This window comes from Mustela lutreola, chromosome 8 (genome assembly GCF_030435805.1).
Source record: "Mustela lutreola isolate mMusLut2 chromosome 8, mMusLut2.pri, whole genome shotgun sequence".
NCBI classification, from domain to species: domain Eukaryota; kingdom Metazoa; phylum Chordata; class Mammalia; order Carnivora; family Mustelidae; genus Mustela; species Mustela lutreola.
In genome coordinates, this window is record NC_081297.1 from 145,708,881 (window position 1) to 145,726,793 (window position 17,913).

At 55.9% G+C, this 17,913-nt stretch overlaps 1 protein-coding gene across 4 annotated transcripts in view; it reads right to left on the bottom strand.

Annotated features, from left to right (window-relative positions):
* Nucleotides 1–17,913, bottom strand: part of TTLL1 (TTL family tubulin polyglutamylase complex subunit L1) — a 30,631-nt gene that overhangs the window by 2,121 nt on the left and 10,597 nt on the right. For 3 of the 4 annotated variants that reach the window (XM_059187186.1, XM_059187187.1, XM_059187188.1), the window contains 7 exons: nt 13,689–13,897; nt 12,828–13,008; nt 11,729–11,863; nt 10,983–11,091; nt 7,550–7,693; nt 5,702–5,788; nt 3,164–3,327 (listed from right to left, as the gene is read on the bottom strand). In XM_059187186.1, the coding sequence (XP_059043169.1) occupies nt 3,164–3,327; nt 5,702–5,788; nt 7,550–7,693; nt 10,983–11,091; nt 11,729–11,863; nt 12,828–13,008; nt 13,689–13,897 (1,029 nt within the window). The remainder of the gene's footprint in view (nt 1–3,163; nt 3,328–5,701; nt 5,789–7,549; nt 7,694–10,982; nt 11,092–11,728; nt 11,864–12,827; nt 13,009–13,688; nt 13,898–17,913) is intronic. The other variant, XM_059187190.1, reaches the window with a different exon arrangement.

The window sequence follows — 17,913 nt, forward strand, 5'->3', positions numbered from 1 at the left end:
TGAGCCCCACCCACATCAGGTTCCTTGCTCAACGGGGAGCCTGCTTCTCCCTCTGCCTGCTGTTCCCCCTGCTTACGTGCGTGTTCTATCTCTCTAACAAACCAATAAATAAAAGCTTAAAAAAAAAAGATCAGGGATGCCTGGTGGCTCAGTTGGTTAAGCGGTTGCCTTCAGCTCAGGTCACAATCCCAGGGCCTTGGGATCGAGTCCCACGTCAGGCTCCTGGCTCAGTGGGGAGCCTGCTTCTCCCTCTCCCTCTGCCCCTGCTCATGTGCCCACCTCCTCTCTCTCCCTCTCTCTCTGTAAAATAAATAAAATCTTTTTTTTTTTTTTTTTTTTTAAAGATTTTATTTATTTATTTGACAGAGAGAAATCACAAGTAGATGGAGAGGCAGGCAGAGAGAGAGAGAGGGAAGCAGGCTCCCTGCCGAGCAGAGAGCCCGATGCGGGACTCGATCCCAGGACCCCGAGACCATGACCTGAGCCGAAGGCAGCGGCTCAACCCACTGAGCCACCCAGGCGCCCAAAATAAATAAAATCTTTAAAAAAAAAGATCAATTACCTTATTTAGAGAGGGAGAGAGTGAGTGGGGGGAGGGGCAGCGGGAGAGAGAGAATCTCAAGCAGACTCTGGGCTGAGCAGGGAGCCCCATGCGGGGCTGGACCCTGCATCTCATGACCTGAGCCAAAGGCAGATGCTTAATGGACTGAGCCACCACAGTTGGGCTTTAAAGGCTGTACAAGCGTATACCCAGCACCTTCAGCCCTGGGCCCTGGAGGCTGCAGGCACAGAAAGCCAGGCCGCATGGCTTGAAGGCCAGGATGGCGATCAGGGCAACAAGAGCACCTACTTCTGGGGGCCAGCACCGGTAGCATGACCTTGGGCGGCTAACTGGCGCTTGGCTTCCTCCTCTTGCTTCTGGCATACTCTGGAGACCGCTGCGAGCCCCCCACGGGAGGCAGAGCACCGACGCAGTAGAAAGTCAGGGCCCTCCATGCCCACGCAGCCGGCTACCACTGTAGGAGGCCATGGCTGGGAGCCAGCAACGGGCTTCCTGACCATGAGGTCCTCTGAGCACTGGGGAGCAGGCCTGCGTGGAAGCGCCTGGATCGATTAGCTCTGCGCGGGAGCCCTCCTTACTCAAAGGGGTGAGGGGGCACCGAACGGGTTGGGGGGGGTCACCTTTTTGCTTTGTCAGCTAACAGCAATGAGGCTCAGACTCTGTCTTTAACTGGAAGTGGGGTGTCTCCCCCAACAGCCCCGGGGCTCCAAGAGCCTGGCCTGCCGCCACACTGGCTGGAGGAAGACCGAATCCCTCAGAACTCACCGGCCACCTGCAAACCCCCGAGTCCCCACCTCATCCTGGAACGTCCTCTGCACCTTCCTGCGCTAAACCCCGGCTCTCCCTGAAGACATGGCTTCCCTGCCGCCCCTCCAGTGGGGGTGCTGCTTTCCCTCGCACCCATTGTGCCCCGGGGGCTGGAGGGAGCCCCCCACAAAGCCCCCCTCCCAGGTCAGCAGGATCCACCACGCGCCTTGTGCAGTTACCTGTAACCTGATTCCTTACCATTCAGGCCCCTGGCTCACGGTTCTTGGTCAAGGCGATGACCAAACAAGAGACCCCAATTCCCTGACCTTGCACCACCCCCCGTGACCTCGTCCTCCGCCTCAGCTCAGGCCCGTTCCCGCGGCCCCGGGGGGACAGTTGTGTCCAGTAACCGCCATCCCGCAAAGCCTGGATTGCAGACCCTCCCTCTGACCTCTGCCTCTGCTTCCCCCGCTCGCATCCCTGTGCCCCAAGCCCAGCAGCCCGCAAGCACCAGGACCTCCAGTCCCCTCCCACTGCCCCCCGCTGTCCTCCCCTCTCACCCTCCTCCCTGGCCGACAAGCCCCCAGCGCTGGCCACTTCCCGCCCCCGGCTCACCCTGCACTTACCCACTTAACCACTGCCCGCGGCTGGAGAAAACCAGCCCCATGCTGAGTGGTCACACTCGCAGCTCCCCACCACTGCCCCCGAGGCCCCACACTGCCCTTCTGAGCTGACCTTCCCCCCTCCCCGGTGCTGCGCGCATACGTCAAGGGCACACAGCGGAGACAGCGCCGTCAGCCGTGGGCTCTGGAGTCCGAGTCCCCACGCCAGTAACGCCCACCTGGGATCGGCGTGCAACACACGAGGTTCACTACAAATTTCTTCCTTTGTTTTCTAGAAACGTTAAATGTGCATTTTTACTTTTACACAAAGACTAACGTGACCCTAACACACACGCCCCTTGCATCTGGGGCCCTGATTTCGTCTTTTCTCCAGCTCCCCTTCCAGACCTCACAGCCCACGGTAGCCGCACCCACACAGACAAGCGAACACGTGTCCCTCGCGCACCCTTTTCTACAACGAACTTTCCTCCCGCAGCCCCCCAGGCCCCACCAGAGCTCCTGGGCCATGCTCTCAGCGGTCGGTCACTCACTATCCCACAGTACGAACCAATGGTACGTCACTCAACCACTGTCCCCTTGACAGGCTCGCACGCTGCTCCCACTCGCGGTCACCACCAATAGGCCACTGTACCTCTCCAAACCTGTTTCCGCATGCGTGAGAGGGAGCTCGTGACAACACTGACCTCAGGGGGTCTCTGGGGAAATGAAGCTCTGCACGATTTGGGGCATGTGGGCAGCCCTCAGCTGTCAGGATCATCGCGAACATTCTCGCCTTCCCAACTCTGTGAGATCGCTTGCAGGAGCCCCACTCAAGCGGGACACACAGAGGCTCGAAGAACTGCAGAGAGTTCATCAGGGTCCCACAGCTCCAGCTGCTGGAGCCTGGGTGCGCACCGGGGCTCTCTGCTCCATGGTGGCCCGGGAGAAGGCAAGCCATAGAGCTCTCCTGCTCCCACCTGTTCCCACCTGCTCCCACCTGCCCCAGCGGCTCACGTGGTGCCCAGCAGGTGGCAAACGCTCCATCAATGTTGATCAAGCAAAAGACCCAGACAAGGGCCTAGTTTAAGACACGTTTTTCTGCTACAACATGACCTATCCCGCAACACTGATAATAAATAAAAATACTTGGCCCAAGGCAAGTCCACACACGTGTAGAAAATCCACGTTGGGCCATGATGCCCCTCAACCCGAAACGCACAAGGACAGCTGCCCAGTCTGCACACAGACTTACAGAATTTCGTAATTGCCGAGGACTTCCTTCGGGGGTGACTTGTTCCATTTACAGTCTGGAATCTCGCCGTTCGGGACCGCAATATTGAGAGTGTCGTTGATCAGGTTATACTTCAGGATTCGGTCGTTGGCGGTGCTGGAGGTGAGAGACGGGGACGCGTTCACCTGCGAGAGGAAAGGAACCGCGTTCTTCACTGGGATGGCGGACTCCTGCGGGTGAACACGTGTGCTGCCAAGGAAAAGGCCAGCTACCACACACTGTGGGTCAGACTGTCATGTCATACTGTTTGTATCTAATATCCTCCAGTACTTCGTATAGGAAGCATTTTTGGATCTGCTTTCATTAGCTATTGGATAAAATATAAATAATATTGAAAACAGGCCAGGATTAGGACTTGCAAATCACTTATCAAACAAATAAAAATGTTAAGTGAAGGCGTGCCCAGGGGGGCTCAGTTGGTTAAGCGTCTACCTTTGGCTCAGATCGTGATCCCTTGCACTGTTGTACGTTGGCTACTCTGCTAGCAGCACAGAGACCGAGTCTGGCTGTTTGGGAGAAACTGGATTCTAAAATCTTTAGAAAAAATGATGGGGCACTTGGGTGGCTCAGTTGTTAAGCATCTGCCTTCAGCTCAGGTCATGATCCCACTGTCCTGGGATCAAGCCCCACGTCGGGCTCCCTGCTCAGTGAGGAGCCTGCTTCTCCCTCTCCAGCTCCCCCGCACTTGTGCTCTTTCACCATCTTTCTCTCTGTCAAATAAACAAAATCTTTTTAAAAAAATGTCAAGTGACACTAGATCACAAATACAACTTCCGTGTCTACCTGTGTGATGAGCTCTGTCCCAAGTATTGAAAGTCTCCCCCACCCCTAGCTTTGCTGGAATCAGTGAACCAGATCAGCCTGACCAAGCAGCATCGTGGGGTTGGAGTAAAACGTAATGTACCCCCCTTTGAGTAATCTCTGTACCCAACATGGGGCTCAAACTCAGGACCCCAAGATCAAGAGTCGGATTTTCTACCTACCGACTGAGCCACCCAGGTGTCCCGGGGGCCCCTTTTTGGTGAAGGGAGTAATTAAGTCACCAACAAAGCAATATTCTGCCAAATTAGGAACCCATCTGAAAGACAGAAAGTTAGTCCCATAAGGGCCCTGAGCTGCTAAGCAATGTCAAACGTCCACAGGTTAAAATGCACTTACTGTGTGGAGAGACCCACAGGACATCAGTTACGACCTACTCACTCTTACTTTAGGCACAGCTATAATGCTCTTGGTTAGCTGTTCCCTCAGGCCGCGGGAGAGCGGAGCAGCAAGTCTGCAAGTGGTTCAGGTTTCTCCCGAACAGCAAGACTCTGTCTCGGAGCTGCCAGCAGAGTGGCGAATGTACAACAGTGAAAGGGACTGTACGAACCTCAGGCGCCCTTGGAATTACTATGCTCCCATACCAGAACACCAAGATTATCATAGATATGCTAAAATTAAGGTCTGTTATTACGTTAGTGTTATTCACAATTACGATCTAGCTCGTCAAGGAAAGCTTGACTTCCATTCAAGTTACTTTTTTTTTAACGGAACAGTGGGTTGTACAGTGGACTTTGAAAATGGAAAAAGAAAACACAAAAATATTCCATATTTGCACCTGCAAATCCCTCTCTATCTCTACGTATATCTCCATGCATGCTCCCGCCCCCCCCCCCCAGTTTTGGCAGATAACAAGTAACCTGGAAAATATTGTTCCGGAACAGTTTGCTCTCTGATAAGGCGGCTCTCCCAGCAGCTTCCTGTAAGGGCTCCCACTGCACTGCCCTACAAGGGACCACTCGCTATGCCCTCCTTTTAAGACTCAACTTTCCTGGCTCAAAATGGGACTGAGCTAAAGGACTTGAGCCATCTACCTTGGCCGGCGCTCAGAGGCACACATAAGGAGACGAACCAACGGAACAGACGGCCCTCGTTCTCGTGGCTGTGTCCCCTGAGCCCCAAGCCCCTCTCTCTGGCCACAGAGCAAAGCAGGGCAACCCCAGCAAGGCAGGCTCTGGGCCTCAGGCGCGTCCGCCAGCGCCCACAGCAGCTGAGGCAAGCATCGCCCAGGCCTGTCACCAGGGAAATGGTGCGTGCCCCGAGGCCAGCCACAGCCACAGTCCGTGCACCCCTTGAAAGAGGCAGAGGGATCCACTCCCAAAGTATGCCTCGGCATGGGAAGATAACATCCCTTATCTCTGGCCGGTAGGCTACTGCCTCCCACAGGCTTCTGGGTCTGGGAGCTCCTTTCCTGAATAGCAACAATGTCCTCAAGAGGACAGGACAGGACCTCCAGGGCACGACATGTCCGGAAGCACCCGGGAGGGCCACAGTGCTGAGCTCGGCTGAGTGATCTGGGCTCAGTGCCAAGAGTGGGGAGTGGCTCCCTGTCCACCTGCAAGCTTGTGGCGCCTGCGCACCCTCCCATTCCACCTCCTCAGCTGCATCGGCCGGGCCTGCCCAGGGGCTCCAGGGTGACACGGGCAGAGGCAGCCGCTGGGGCTACAGCCGCAAGGTTACCTCAATCAACCAGGGCTTCAGCTTGTCGTCGATGATGATGTCGTACCCGTAGCACTCGAAGCAGTGTTTGTCGTTGTTCATCACCGGCTGCAAGAGAGGAAGCGGCTTGCGTGGTGGCCCTGGGGGCCTGGCTGACACCACCACCAAGGAGGCCACAGGCGGTAGGGCGGCGGGACCTCCCAGCGGTGCTGGGTGCAGGAGTCTCACTGCCAAGGCCAGCGCGCCCTCCTCCACCCCCAGGGCTACCCTTCCTCCCTGCCATGTTCCTCCCCCTCCTCGGCTCAGACATGAAAACTGCACTCAGCCGCCGAGAGGGGACATCCTGAAGCAATCACGGGGGTCTCCGGGCCTCACTCATCTGAGGCCTGATCCGAGCAGTGGCGTCTCTGTCCACGAAGGACTGTCCCTGGAGTGGACACAAGTCCGGCTCCACAGTCGGCACACAGAGTTCAGCCTGTGCAGTCTCTCATCACAAACACACAGACGCTCTCCGCCAGGCTGCCAGGACCTTCTCGGGCCCTGAAGGATGCGGGCTGCCCGGTCAGGAACCTCTGCTCTCCATGACAAGAGTCAATGCATTTACTGCTGAATTTTGGATTTTCTTTTTAATGTTCAATTCTACTTCATAAACTGGTCTCCGGGTACATCAGAAACCCTGCTGGCCACTCACAGTGCAGATTCCCAGCCCCAGCCCCACCTGCCTGGATCAAAACCTGTGGGAAGGCCCAGCAAGCAGTCACGTCCCTGTGCCCTAGGGACCCTCGTGCACCCCACAGTGAGAGCAGCACACAGACTCGACAGCAAGGCCTTTTTAAGCCTTAGTGGGTGTGTGGGCTCTACTTTGAACACTGGACTTAGAACTCAAACTCCTAAGGGGAGACAGGCCAGTCCAGCCTGACCCACTGGAGGAAAACCAGGTGGGGGGCGGGGGGCAGTGGAGAATCGGGGGCTGATTTTTCAGGGGAGTCAGTGGAACCTCATCTCCCCAAAGAGCTTGGGGTGCAACCCCTGGCCACTGCCCACACCACTGTCCCAGCAGCCTCTGTAGGACAGGAAATTGCTAACTCTCCAGCCCCCCACCCCGCCGTCTCCCAGTTCCACAGAAAAGGCCTCCGAGGCTCTGAGGAGGGCATCCACTCCGCACAGGACCTGTTGCCTAGTCCCTGGGCCAGGCCGAGTGCCCTCAGTTCCCACAGCCGTGGGGCAGTCTGTCGGGGGCCCCCTCGGCAGGCCTGGGCCCCAGTGCCTGTCCCTGCATGTCCGTGCTCTGGGCCGAGCCTCTGATTCACTGTGAGTCATGGGTGTCAAGCATCTGGAAGCTGCACGTGAAGCTCTGAACATAGCGGCCCAGTGCCAGTGGCCCGGGGTCAACTCCTTTCCCTTTCCCTCAAAAACATGCCTGTCTGCTTTGAACAGTAAAACAAGACACAAACAAAAACCACAAACCAGCCAGCAAATAGCAGACTTGAGGCAACAAACAGAGAGGCGGTGTCCGGATGCCCACGACGTCACAGAGCCGGAGGCCTAAACATGGGGAGGCCATCGCGAGGCCATCGTGAGGCCATCCCTGACCATCCACTCACGCTGAAGTACGCCTCCTGCATCCACCGGCCCAGGGGAGCTGCCGGGAACCCAGCAGGACTCGTCCGGCCCCTGGTGCGCCCCACACAGCACCTCATGGGAAGCTGGGCCCGAAGCCGCCTCGGCCTCTGGCAGACACGTGCACACGAGGGAGGCGAGCCCGTAAAGACAAGTATTTGTGGCGAGAAAACAAGCATCCCCCGCTGCCGGCACCTGGCGGCTCTCCGCTCACAGGCCCTGCCCAGTGTCCCCCGGCCCTGCACCCACCGCCACGGCCTTCAGCGACTGCACGATGATCCAGTGGATCTCGTCGAACAGCTTGCTGGTCACCTCCTTGCCGCGGGTGCTCTCCAGGTATAGCCGCAGGTTGCTCACGGTCCACTTGCCCCCGTGGATGTGGTTGTAGTCTTCCTGGTGACAGCAAACGGCACAGTGTCCCAGGCCATGCATCCTGAGAAATCTAGCACCTGCTCGTCCCCCTAGAACATGTGCTTTATTTTTTAATTTTTATTTTATTTTAATTTTAAATATTTTATTTATTTATTTGAAAGAGAGAGAAAGAGCACGAGAAGGGGGTGGGTCAGAGGAAGAAGCAGAACCCCTGCCAAGCAGGGAGCCCAACGTGGGACACGACCCCGGGACTCCAGAATCATGACCCAGGCTGAAGGTAGTTGCCCAAACAGCCGAGCCACCCAGGCACCCTGGGTATGTTTTAAACTACTTACCTCTGGTAGTTAACACTCACAATTATTAATCCACGCCTTGTGGCGTGTGCTGCAGAGTGCCACCCAGACCCCAAGTTCAAGCCCAGACACTCTTCTGGCAGAAACCCTCTCTGGGTTAGCCCGTGGCTAATGGGAGCCGCCCAGTGCAGGGCCCCTTAGTCCCTGATCCAACACGGGTGGCTCGCGGGACAACCCAGTTCCGGGCATCCTGCAGCAGCTGCGTCCCAGCTCGACCCTCCCTCTGCCCTGTCTGGACTCCCCATGCCAATGCTGCCCCAGCAGACCCCCTGCACTCGTCTCTGCCTGCAAGTCTGCTTCTAGAGAAGCCGCACGCCAGCTCCGGGCACTGTGGGCCAAGAGCACCACCCACGTGACTCCTCACGATGTCCCATCTGTGGGTAAGAGCCTCGGGCTCAGAGGGCTTATGTGACCACCCCGAGCTTCCACCCAGGCCGTGAGGCAGCTGGCACCAAGCCCGGCCTTCTCACCGTCATCCACTGCTCTTTCCATGCCTCTGACCCTAAACACTGACTCTCTATCCAAGGCTCTCTTTTAGAGACAAAAAGCTAGAAAACCCTGAAGTACATCAGGAGGTTATGAGACCAGGTTTCGTCTCCCTAAGTATAAAAATGAGAAGTGGGGACAAGGGCGCCTGGGGGGCTCAGTCGGTGAAGTGCCTGTCTTCGGCTCGGGTCATGATCCTGGGGTCCTGGGATCGAGCCCCGCACTGGGCTCCCTGCACAGCGGGGAGACCACTTCTCCCTCTCCCTTGCCCTCTGCTCATGCACTCTCTCTCACCAAAATAAGTAAATAAATATTTTAAAAGTTCTAGAGGTATAAAGTATCTACAACAAAACACTGCCTTACACACGCATAGATATAAAAAGTAGGGACCGTCTCCTGCTTTATGGACATCAGGAACATTATTTTATCAGACTTATTCAGAACACTTAATCAGTCAATCTGCAAACACTGCCCACGTCCAGGTGCACGCCGTCTCTTCCCATCCCCTTCTCGGCCTGCTGGCTCCATCTGCCTCCTGCTGGGCTCCCACCCACCCGCCTGCACCCCTACCCTAGCCCCAAGGCCTCCCTTGTCATCGGTCCTTTGCCATCTGCCTCCCCTGCTGTCCCCTGAACTTCTGAGGGCGGGGATGCCCCCTCGCAGTCTCTGACCCAGGCACCGGGCTGTGCTCTGCACCCCGGGACGCCGGTGGGTGCACTCGACGGACAGCTTGAGCATTTCGGTGTCTGGTACCACATCTGCCCTTCACGCAAAGTCTAAATGAGAGCCACGCGAGGCTGCTACTCAGAAATGAAACTCCAGTTTCTCAAAGTCAGCACTTTCTCGTGTTCGCAAGCTTTAAAGCATTTACAAATAGAACCTCTGGCACATTGCTGAGATGCTACGCTAACAGGCCTGCCCTCTGCTCTCTCCTTCCGTGGATTAAAAAAAAAAAAAAAAAAAAGGCTTCTGTTTCTTATTGGTGAAGTGACTCAGCTGACTGGTGTCCTGAGAAGGCCCATCCAGTGGGGCCCTCCCAATGTCACTGTGGCTCCCCAGCGCCCGCACTCCCCCGCCCCGGCGGCTTAGCCAGCCAACGTGCTCGGGAACACCGAGGGGACTCAGGTCGGCGCTGTCCTGTCCCAGCCACACCCAGACCTCGCGAATGTGCTACTTGGCGACAAAGGGCCTGATGTCACTGCTCAGCTTTCTCCAAATGACTGACCAGTTCTGTGCCGTGTTCCACGAGACTCATCTTCCTAATTCTTACAAATAAGGTTCTGGCCCAGCTATCCTTGCTCCTCTAACCTTGAACGTGTGACAGTGGTACTCCCCAGTCTGCTCTCAGGGGGACCAGCAGGGCGGTGAATCAGGGTCCGCTTCACCCAGAAGACCGGCGAGGCCCTCAGTAAATGGTGACCAGCAAGGCAATACCAGGGGTCCTGCTGGCAGATGAGGTGCCCCAGGGAGGCCGGGGTGACTTGCCCAAGTCACGTGGAGGGTAAGGGAGGGACGGGGGATGGAGCCCAGACTGGTGCGGCCGAGCCTTTCAGCAGGTTCTCCCAAAGACCTTGTTTTCTCTCAACACTCATCCTCTTTCCGCTGAAACCACATTTAAAGCGGGACCGAGGTACAAGCTTCCAGCCAAGCGAGATCCAAACAGAAGAATCTCTCATAAGGAAATGAGACCTTCCGACCATTTTTGTTAGGATGCGAGGAAAGGCCCAAAGTCCACACAGAACCTGCATCCTGCGTCCCATGTCCCGGCCCTCGCTGACCTCACCAGGTACCCCTCACTCCGCCACCCATGCTCTGGGGGTTCCAGCCACCCTGACCTGCTCACAGCCCCTGCAGTGCTCCTTCCTGCCACGGGGCCCGGCCCACGCTGTCCCCTCCGCCCGAACACCCTTTCCCGACCTGGGTCAGCCCTGCTCGCACGGCGGGTCTCTGCTCGGACACCACTCCACTGCTGCACGGAGGGCTTGTCCGGCCCCCGGACGAGGGGCCCCTTCATCCCAAGCTCTTCTAGACGTGCATTCTCTGGCCTCAGAGCGCACATCTCCGTTCACGATTACGCAGTCCTCGACACCTATTTCCCCTGACAGGCCCAGGCTCCTTGAGGAGGGACCAAGCGAGTTTCTGCCCATCAGCGTAGCCCGGGCACTCAGCAGGGGACCAACCGAGACAGGTGCTCAGCGAGTCATGTGCCCCCTCCCACCACGAGGGAGGGACATCACCGCCTTTTATAAACGAGAAACCCACGCTAGGCTCAGAGACTCAGCTTGCTCCAGGTCACGGGACCAGAAAGGCAGGGCTTGACTCGGGCCTTTCTTTCTCCGTGAGCCCCTGAGCCGAGGCTGTGCCTGAGCATCTGGAATTCTACTCCTGCCACCACCTGCCCTCTCTGGCAGATAGAAAGAAACCCACACAATGGGCCCGTTTCCTCCAGCTCGAGGGAGGGACGCGCTTACCCCGTGCTTCTGAATGGCGACGTTGGTGAGATGAACAAACATATTGTCTAGCTCGCTGGTGCTCGGCGTGTACTTCACGGTGCAGAAGCGGCAGAATCCGAGCTTATACCTACGTGGGAAGGGAGACAACGTCAACACTCTGAGGAGAAGCAGAAGGAAAATACAAGGCTTTGGGGCGCCTGGGTGGCTCAGTCAGTGAAGCATCTGCCTTCGGCCCGGGTCATGCGCTCGGGGTCCTGGGGTCGGGCTCCCTGCTCAGCCGGGAGTCTGCTTCTCCCTCTCCCTCTGCCCCTCCCCTACTCCTGCACTTTTCTCTCAAATAAATAAAACCTTAAAAATATATGTATATAGAATACTTTGTTCCCTTCGAAGAGCCCCTGTTTTTGGTTTTAAGCTTTTTAATTTTTTTATTGCTATTATTTTGGGGGAGTTTAAGCTTTTTTAATCAAGAGCTCCTTTTTTATTTTCCATCGTTCTTTTCAATAACCATCCTACTAAGATATAATTCACATGCCACAGAACTCCTTCACCTAGTTAGAGCGCACAGCTCAGTGGTTCTTGGTACCCTAAGAGGTGCGTGACAATCGCCACTCGATTTCCCGCCTTCGTCACCCCAGAGAAAGCCTGGGACCGTTAGCAGTCACTCCCCAAGCCAGGGCTGGGCCAATGCTGAGCTGCCTTCTGTCTCTGAGGAGTGGCCTACCCTGGGCGGTCAAAGCTCCAAGCAAAACGGTAGCGGCCCTTACATGTAGCAGCGCAGCGGGCGGTACGTGGACACCAGGACATACAAGCGGAGGTCAAACTTCCTCCCGCCAATGAGCAGCGGGTTGTTGATGTAGAGGGAGATCACGTAGGCTTCCTTGGTAGACTGAGTCACGAACCTGAACGTGTCAGAGAAGTCAAAGTTAGACGCAAAGACCAAAGGTGGTAATAAGCCTCTGCCACTCATTAAGCGAGAGGCTGGTGTGTCGGGGAGAAAACGGGGTCGGGTGGATCCATGGACGAGCCCCCGAGCCTGTGCCCTGCCCTCAGAGGACAATGCCAGCGGCCCCTGGAGCCCACCAGGGACGTGCTCCCTGGACCCGACCCACGAGGGGGTCAGCAGTGTGCACTCGGACTTAAATTCTCTGCACGAGGAGAAGGTGACCCTGTCACTCCTGAGAACCCTGACAGTGAGCCACCAGCCCCCAGGAGAGGATCACTGTCCGGCACCAACAAGCAGGTCAGGACCCTCAGAGGCTGGGGGAGGCCCAGACAAAAAACTGGTACCCTCAGTTCCAAGGAGCCCTCAAACCCCGGGCAGAGAGCTGACCTGACACAGCCTAGCGCCACCCCCACTGACTGCTCACCCTCCCGTGTGCCACCCATGGGTTCACCTGTTCCATCCCCATCTTGTCCCCACGGGGGTGGTGCTGTTGGTGTCCGCCGTCTACCCGGATGAAGCATGTAAGCGTCTACTGAGACAAAACGTACTCATAAGTGTAGACAGGGATTTGAAGCCACGTACGCTGGGCCCAGATCTTAAGCGGATACTTTACTATCTCAGAAGTCCAGGACTGAGTGGGTCTCACAGAAGCTTTCAGAACAAAGAACAGCCCACAAGGGTCCCGACTCCTGGGGCCGTATGCTGGTTCACACACTATTTCCTTTGCAACTTGCCTCAGGTGGGATCCTCTAATCAATCACACGACGGCAGCCACGGAACCCTGCCGTGGTGCCCGCCATGTGGTGAATGCCATACACCTACAGAAGCAAGCAAGGGTCCCCGGCCGCCGGGCAAGACTGACCAGGTGGCCCGGAACTCCCAACTCGGAAGGCCCCGGGGTGGGTGGGCCCTGCACTCACGAAGACGTCTTGCTGTCCCGGGACCACTTTTTGATCTGCGAGAGCTTGTTGATCAGAAAGATGCCCTTCCCCTGGGCTTTGCCGCAAGGTTTCATGATCCAGGTGCTGGAGGGGCTCTTTCTGAACTCTTCCACGAACAGGTTGTAGTCGGCGGGCAGCATGTAGGTGACCGGAACAAAGTCTGACAGGGGAAACAGAGGGGACAGCAGTGGGTGAGCCAGCCCAATGTGCCCACAGGCAGGGACGCGTGGCCCCTGGCTTTTCTGTGGCTGCTTCACACCCCCAGCCACCCCCACCCCAAGCCAGGATCATAAGGACAAGCCCCCTGCCATTCAATTCTTGTAGGATAACCTTATCCCCTCTGTGCTAAGCCCTTCACAAACCTATAATCCCCATAGCCCCCTGTGGGCTAGGCCCTGTTATCATTCCCATTTACCAGATGAGGGAACTGAGGCCCAGTAAGATGTCAAAGGGTCATCTAATTTTCCTGGGTGGGCAGAGAGATTCTGAAACTATCCCACAGTCCAGCTTTTACCACCGGACCGGAACAGGGACGCGCCTCTCCCTGGGAACCACCAGATGCAGCAATGAGCCTGCATTACAAAGTGCAGCCTGCCGCTCGGAACGGGCTCCCCGCCACCTGCGCACCAAGGTCGCGCGCTCCTGCATGGGCACTGAGCTCCCAAGGCGCTCCCAGAAACGCGGATCCCAATGTGAACCTCCGCCCCGCCATCCTGGAGACGTGGAATGAAAGAGGTGCCCAGCCCAGCCAGCATGGGCATGTCCCTGTCGTGGTACCCAGTGTCACTAGGGAACTCAGGGATTTGTTTCAAACCTGGGGCCAGCGAGAAAGGCACAAACCCAGATAGAGGTATTTCCCATTTTCGTCTTTTTCTGCTAGAGGGCTCCCTTCCTTCTCCAGCTCCTTCCTGTATCTTTTAATATTCTTCACCATCAGGTCCTTCCGGGTCAGCTCGTAATGGTTCGGAAAATGGTTCACTATTTGATCGTCTGAGAGCCGATAGCCAGTTTCGACACTAAAAACGTTCCGGATGGTTTGTACACTCATCCTATAAGGGAAGCACAGAAGGGGCGTGCGGGGCACAAGCTCAGAGCCGGTCCACGTGGGGGCAGGGCTCGCCAAATCGGGTGACCGTTCCCCCACCCCCGGCCTGCGGGCCATGAGACACCCAGCCCAGTGCCGCACAGGGTGGTGTCCAGGGACCGGCTGGGCCCGGAGCTGTTGGGGGGCAGGGGGGCTGTTCTGAGTCTCCATTGTGGATGGTTTCACTCCCCAGTGCAGAGGAGATGCTCCTAAATGCTTGTTGGTTCTGGGTCCCACTGATTGTGGACACCAACCACCCAATGAAAGGACCTCCTCCAGACTCTGAAATCAGGAAAATCATTTACACAGTATTTTCACCCAACGTCAAGGACAGGGACCATTTTAAATCAGAATCCCAGGCTGATTTGAGGGCCCTGGGTCAGTACTTCGTGTTCATTCAGAGACCTCCCTGTCCTTGTCCTACGGACTCGCAGGGAGGGCGCGGGGAGGACAGGACCCGCCCTCACGCTGGAACCACGCCCCCAGGCACTGCGGGCTGTCAGCCGCTGGTCACTCCTGGCCCCAATCTACCCCACCGGGCCCAGGCACCAACTACAGAGGGCTTCCAGCACCCAAAGCATTTCTCTTGATTCTATGATCATGGGAATAATGGGAGTTTTAAAATGTTTTAGGAGGGAAGAGCTCGACCACATGCAAAAGCAGAGAAAAGGACCGAGAGGCCTAGTCCTGGCCCGCGCTGTGGCCGGAGGCCGGCCTTGTTTTGATCCTACCCCACCCATGCCCCACAGCGCTGACTTATTTGGGAGCGATTTCCAGACACAGCCTCCCACCCAAAATATTCCAGTCGGCATCTCTAATTGCGAAGGGCTCTTTTTTATATTATATTATATCCTACTTTATACTGTTATCATAACTAAAAACAGTCATTTCTGGGATCGTCAAGTATTACTTGGTGCTCCTACTTCCTTGGTTGTCTGAGGAATCTTACTGACAGCTTGTGCAAAGAGCCAGGCTCTTCCCTCTCCCATGGCTCTTTCCGTCTGTCTTCTCCCTCCTTTCTTCCTATGCTCTTGATTTGTGGAAGACCCTGGGTCACCCGTCCTCCAGGGGAGCTCCAGGGGTCCCGCGTTCCTTACTCAGCACGGCTGCGCGGTGTCCCCTCCGTCCCTCCCAGCCCCCTCCCACATGCTGCCGGTACATCAGGAGTCCAACTGCAGACTGGGCAGCTGCAGGTCAATCTGGGGGCACATCTGCATTTGGACCGGCCACGTTTATGTGCTCATCAGCCCTGTGGTTGAGTGGCTCCCGTACAGGGCAGGCCCAGACCCTTACGTCATTAAGGAAGGCAAAACGGGTGTGTTTCTACACTGTCATTTCTCCTTCGTGTGTTAGCAGGAATATTTCTACAAGAAGTTCCCCTTCATCAATAGTTTGGATACTCAAAACATAGTTCATACAGAAAAGACGAACAAAATGTTTGTTTCTTTCCCTTTATCAGTGTGCAAAATACTGAGCTGTTTCCACACCATCCTCAGGTCAGGTGATGGGTAAGATATACTCTGGGTATCCAATACTGAAAAGCAAATGGCCCCGTGTTAGCAACTTAAGACAAGATCCACTAAATCCCATCTCGAGGGTTTGGGGATCAAGATGTGGGCCGGAGGGGGGCACCTGGGTGGCTCAGTCGTTAACCGTCTGCCTTCAACTCACGTCATGATCCCAGGGTCCTGGGATCGAGCCCCACATCGGGCTCCGTGCTCAACAGGAAGCCTGCTTCTCCCTCTCCCACCTCCCCCTGCTTATAGTCCATCTCTTACTGTCTCTCTGTCAAATAAATAAATAAAATCTTAAAAAAAAAAAAAAAAAAGATTCAGGGCAGGGCTCAGTGGAGGGTGCTTCTGCTCACTACAGCCCTGACTGGGGCCACTTGGAGGATACTCGGGGGTGTTCAGTGTATGATCCGACCTGGAACATCCAAGAAGGCTTCATTCCTGCCTGGCACCTTGGCGGGCACGGCTACAACCGACCCACACAAGCCTTATACACGGCTTCTCCAGCAAGATGGTCCCAGAAGTCGGGCTTGTCCCGTGGTGGCTCGGGGCTCCCGCCAAGAGTTCCCATAAAGGAAGTGGAAGCCGCTAGTTTCTTAAGGCCTGGACCCAGACGTCTCACTTTGGCTTTGCTCTGGCCGAACATGTGGAGAGGCGGTGGTATGCCACTTGGGAGACCAGCCCTGAAAGGCCTGCAGAGCTTCCAGGCTCCCTCCTGGCCCCTCGCCACCGCGGGAGAGCAAGCCCCCGCTCACCGGCTGCAGGGACGGGAGAGCTGTGTGGAGAGAAGCCGCTGTGCTCCTCGCCCAGGGCAGCCAAGAGCAGACAAGCCCCAGCTGACCTCCCCCAGGGGACAGCAGATGCACAGGGGAGCCCAGGCAGGATCAGCTCTAAAAGTACCACCGAGCCAAACCTATAAATGCTATCAAAGGGTTGTTCTGAGCCCGTTTTGTGCTGTCTCGTTACACCCGTCAGTTTGGCCCTCAGACAGCTCACACACGCGCTCTGGGACAGCCACGCTTTCGTGTTACTCCTGCTTTCCTGCCCGTACGCAAGCTGTGATCTCACTGTCAGCATATTTCTTGTTACACAATTTTCCTGCTTTAGAACTGTCAGTAGTTTTATTTTTTGGTAACATTTCTTTTTTTTAAAAAAAGATTTTATTTATTTATTTGACAGAGAGAGAGAGCACCAAGTAGGCAGAGAGGCGGGTGGGGGTGGGGGTGGGGAAGCAGGCTCCCTGCCGAGCCGACAGCCAGATGCGGGGCTCCATCCCAGGACCCTGAGACCATGACCTGAGCTAGAAGCAGAGGCTTTAACCCACTGAGCCACCCAGGCGCCTCTGTCACTTGCTTCAATAGCTGCACCATAATCCACCCGCTTAACGTGGGTACCTTTCCCTATAACCATTTAACATTTAGCTGATGTCAATGTTTTACCCTAACCAATTGTTAAGACTTAATGGGATGCTTAGTGCTTAAAGCAGGAGCTCTGAGGAGTTCAAATATCCAAAGTGACACAGTTCTACTCTTTTCTCTCTCCCTCTCTAAGACTAGCTCCAAAATGCTTCTCACGTGGCGTGAAGAGGGGAAGGAGGCGCTCTGCACCCTCCCCAGCGTCGATGAATCACTGAGAGAAGCAGAAAGGACTGAGGCCCGGCTAAGCCCAGGGCACAGAGCCGTGGGACACAAAGCAATAAGTTCAAAACAATTTTTCTTTAATAACATTTCAAGATTTTATTTATTTGAGGGAGAGAGAGAGTGTGTGTGAGCGAGCACAAGTGGGGGGCAGGGGCAGAGCGAGAAGCAGACTCTCCACTGAGCAGGGAGCCCAATCAGGGGCTCAATCCCAGGACCCCAAGATCATGACTGAACCAAAGGCAGACGCTTAACCAACTGAGCCACCCAGGCGCTCTACAAAATGCTCTTACTCAGCCTTTCTTTCTTTCAGAGCTCCTCTGGAAACAGGGCTCTGCCTGTTATTTCCTTCTGCCTCAGAGAAGAATACAAGCCTGACGCCAAAGCACACACAGCCGCTGCATTTCTCTATAAATGCTTTCTCTGCCGGCACTCCATGCTCGCCAAGGGAAATTGGGTTTTGGTTTAAAGTACAGGTACCTTAAACTGCTACAGGGGCAAAGAGTCATCCCGGGGTGCCTGGCTAGCCTGGTCAGTAAGCGTCTGCCTTCAGCTCAGGTCACGATCTCAAGGTCCTGGATCGAATCCCACATCTCTGCTCTCTGCTCAGTGGGGAGCCTGCTTCCCCCCCTCTCTCTGCCTGCCTCTCTGCCTACTTGTGATCTCCGTCAAATAAATAAATAAAATCTTAAAAAAAAAAAAGAAAAAAAGGAAGAATAAGAAAGGGTCATCTCTCTAATCGCTGCGAGAGATGGAAGCTGGACGCCAGTGCACTCTGCACCCAGGCCAGCGCCAGGCTCTGGGGAGCCTGGATAAGCCAGACAAGGTCCTCA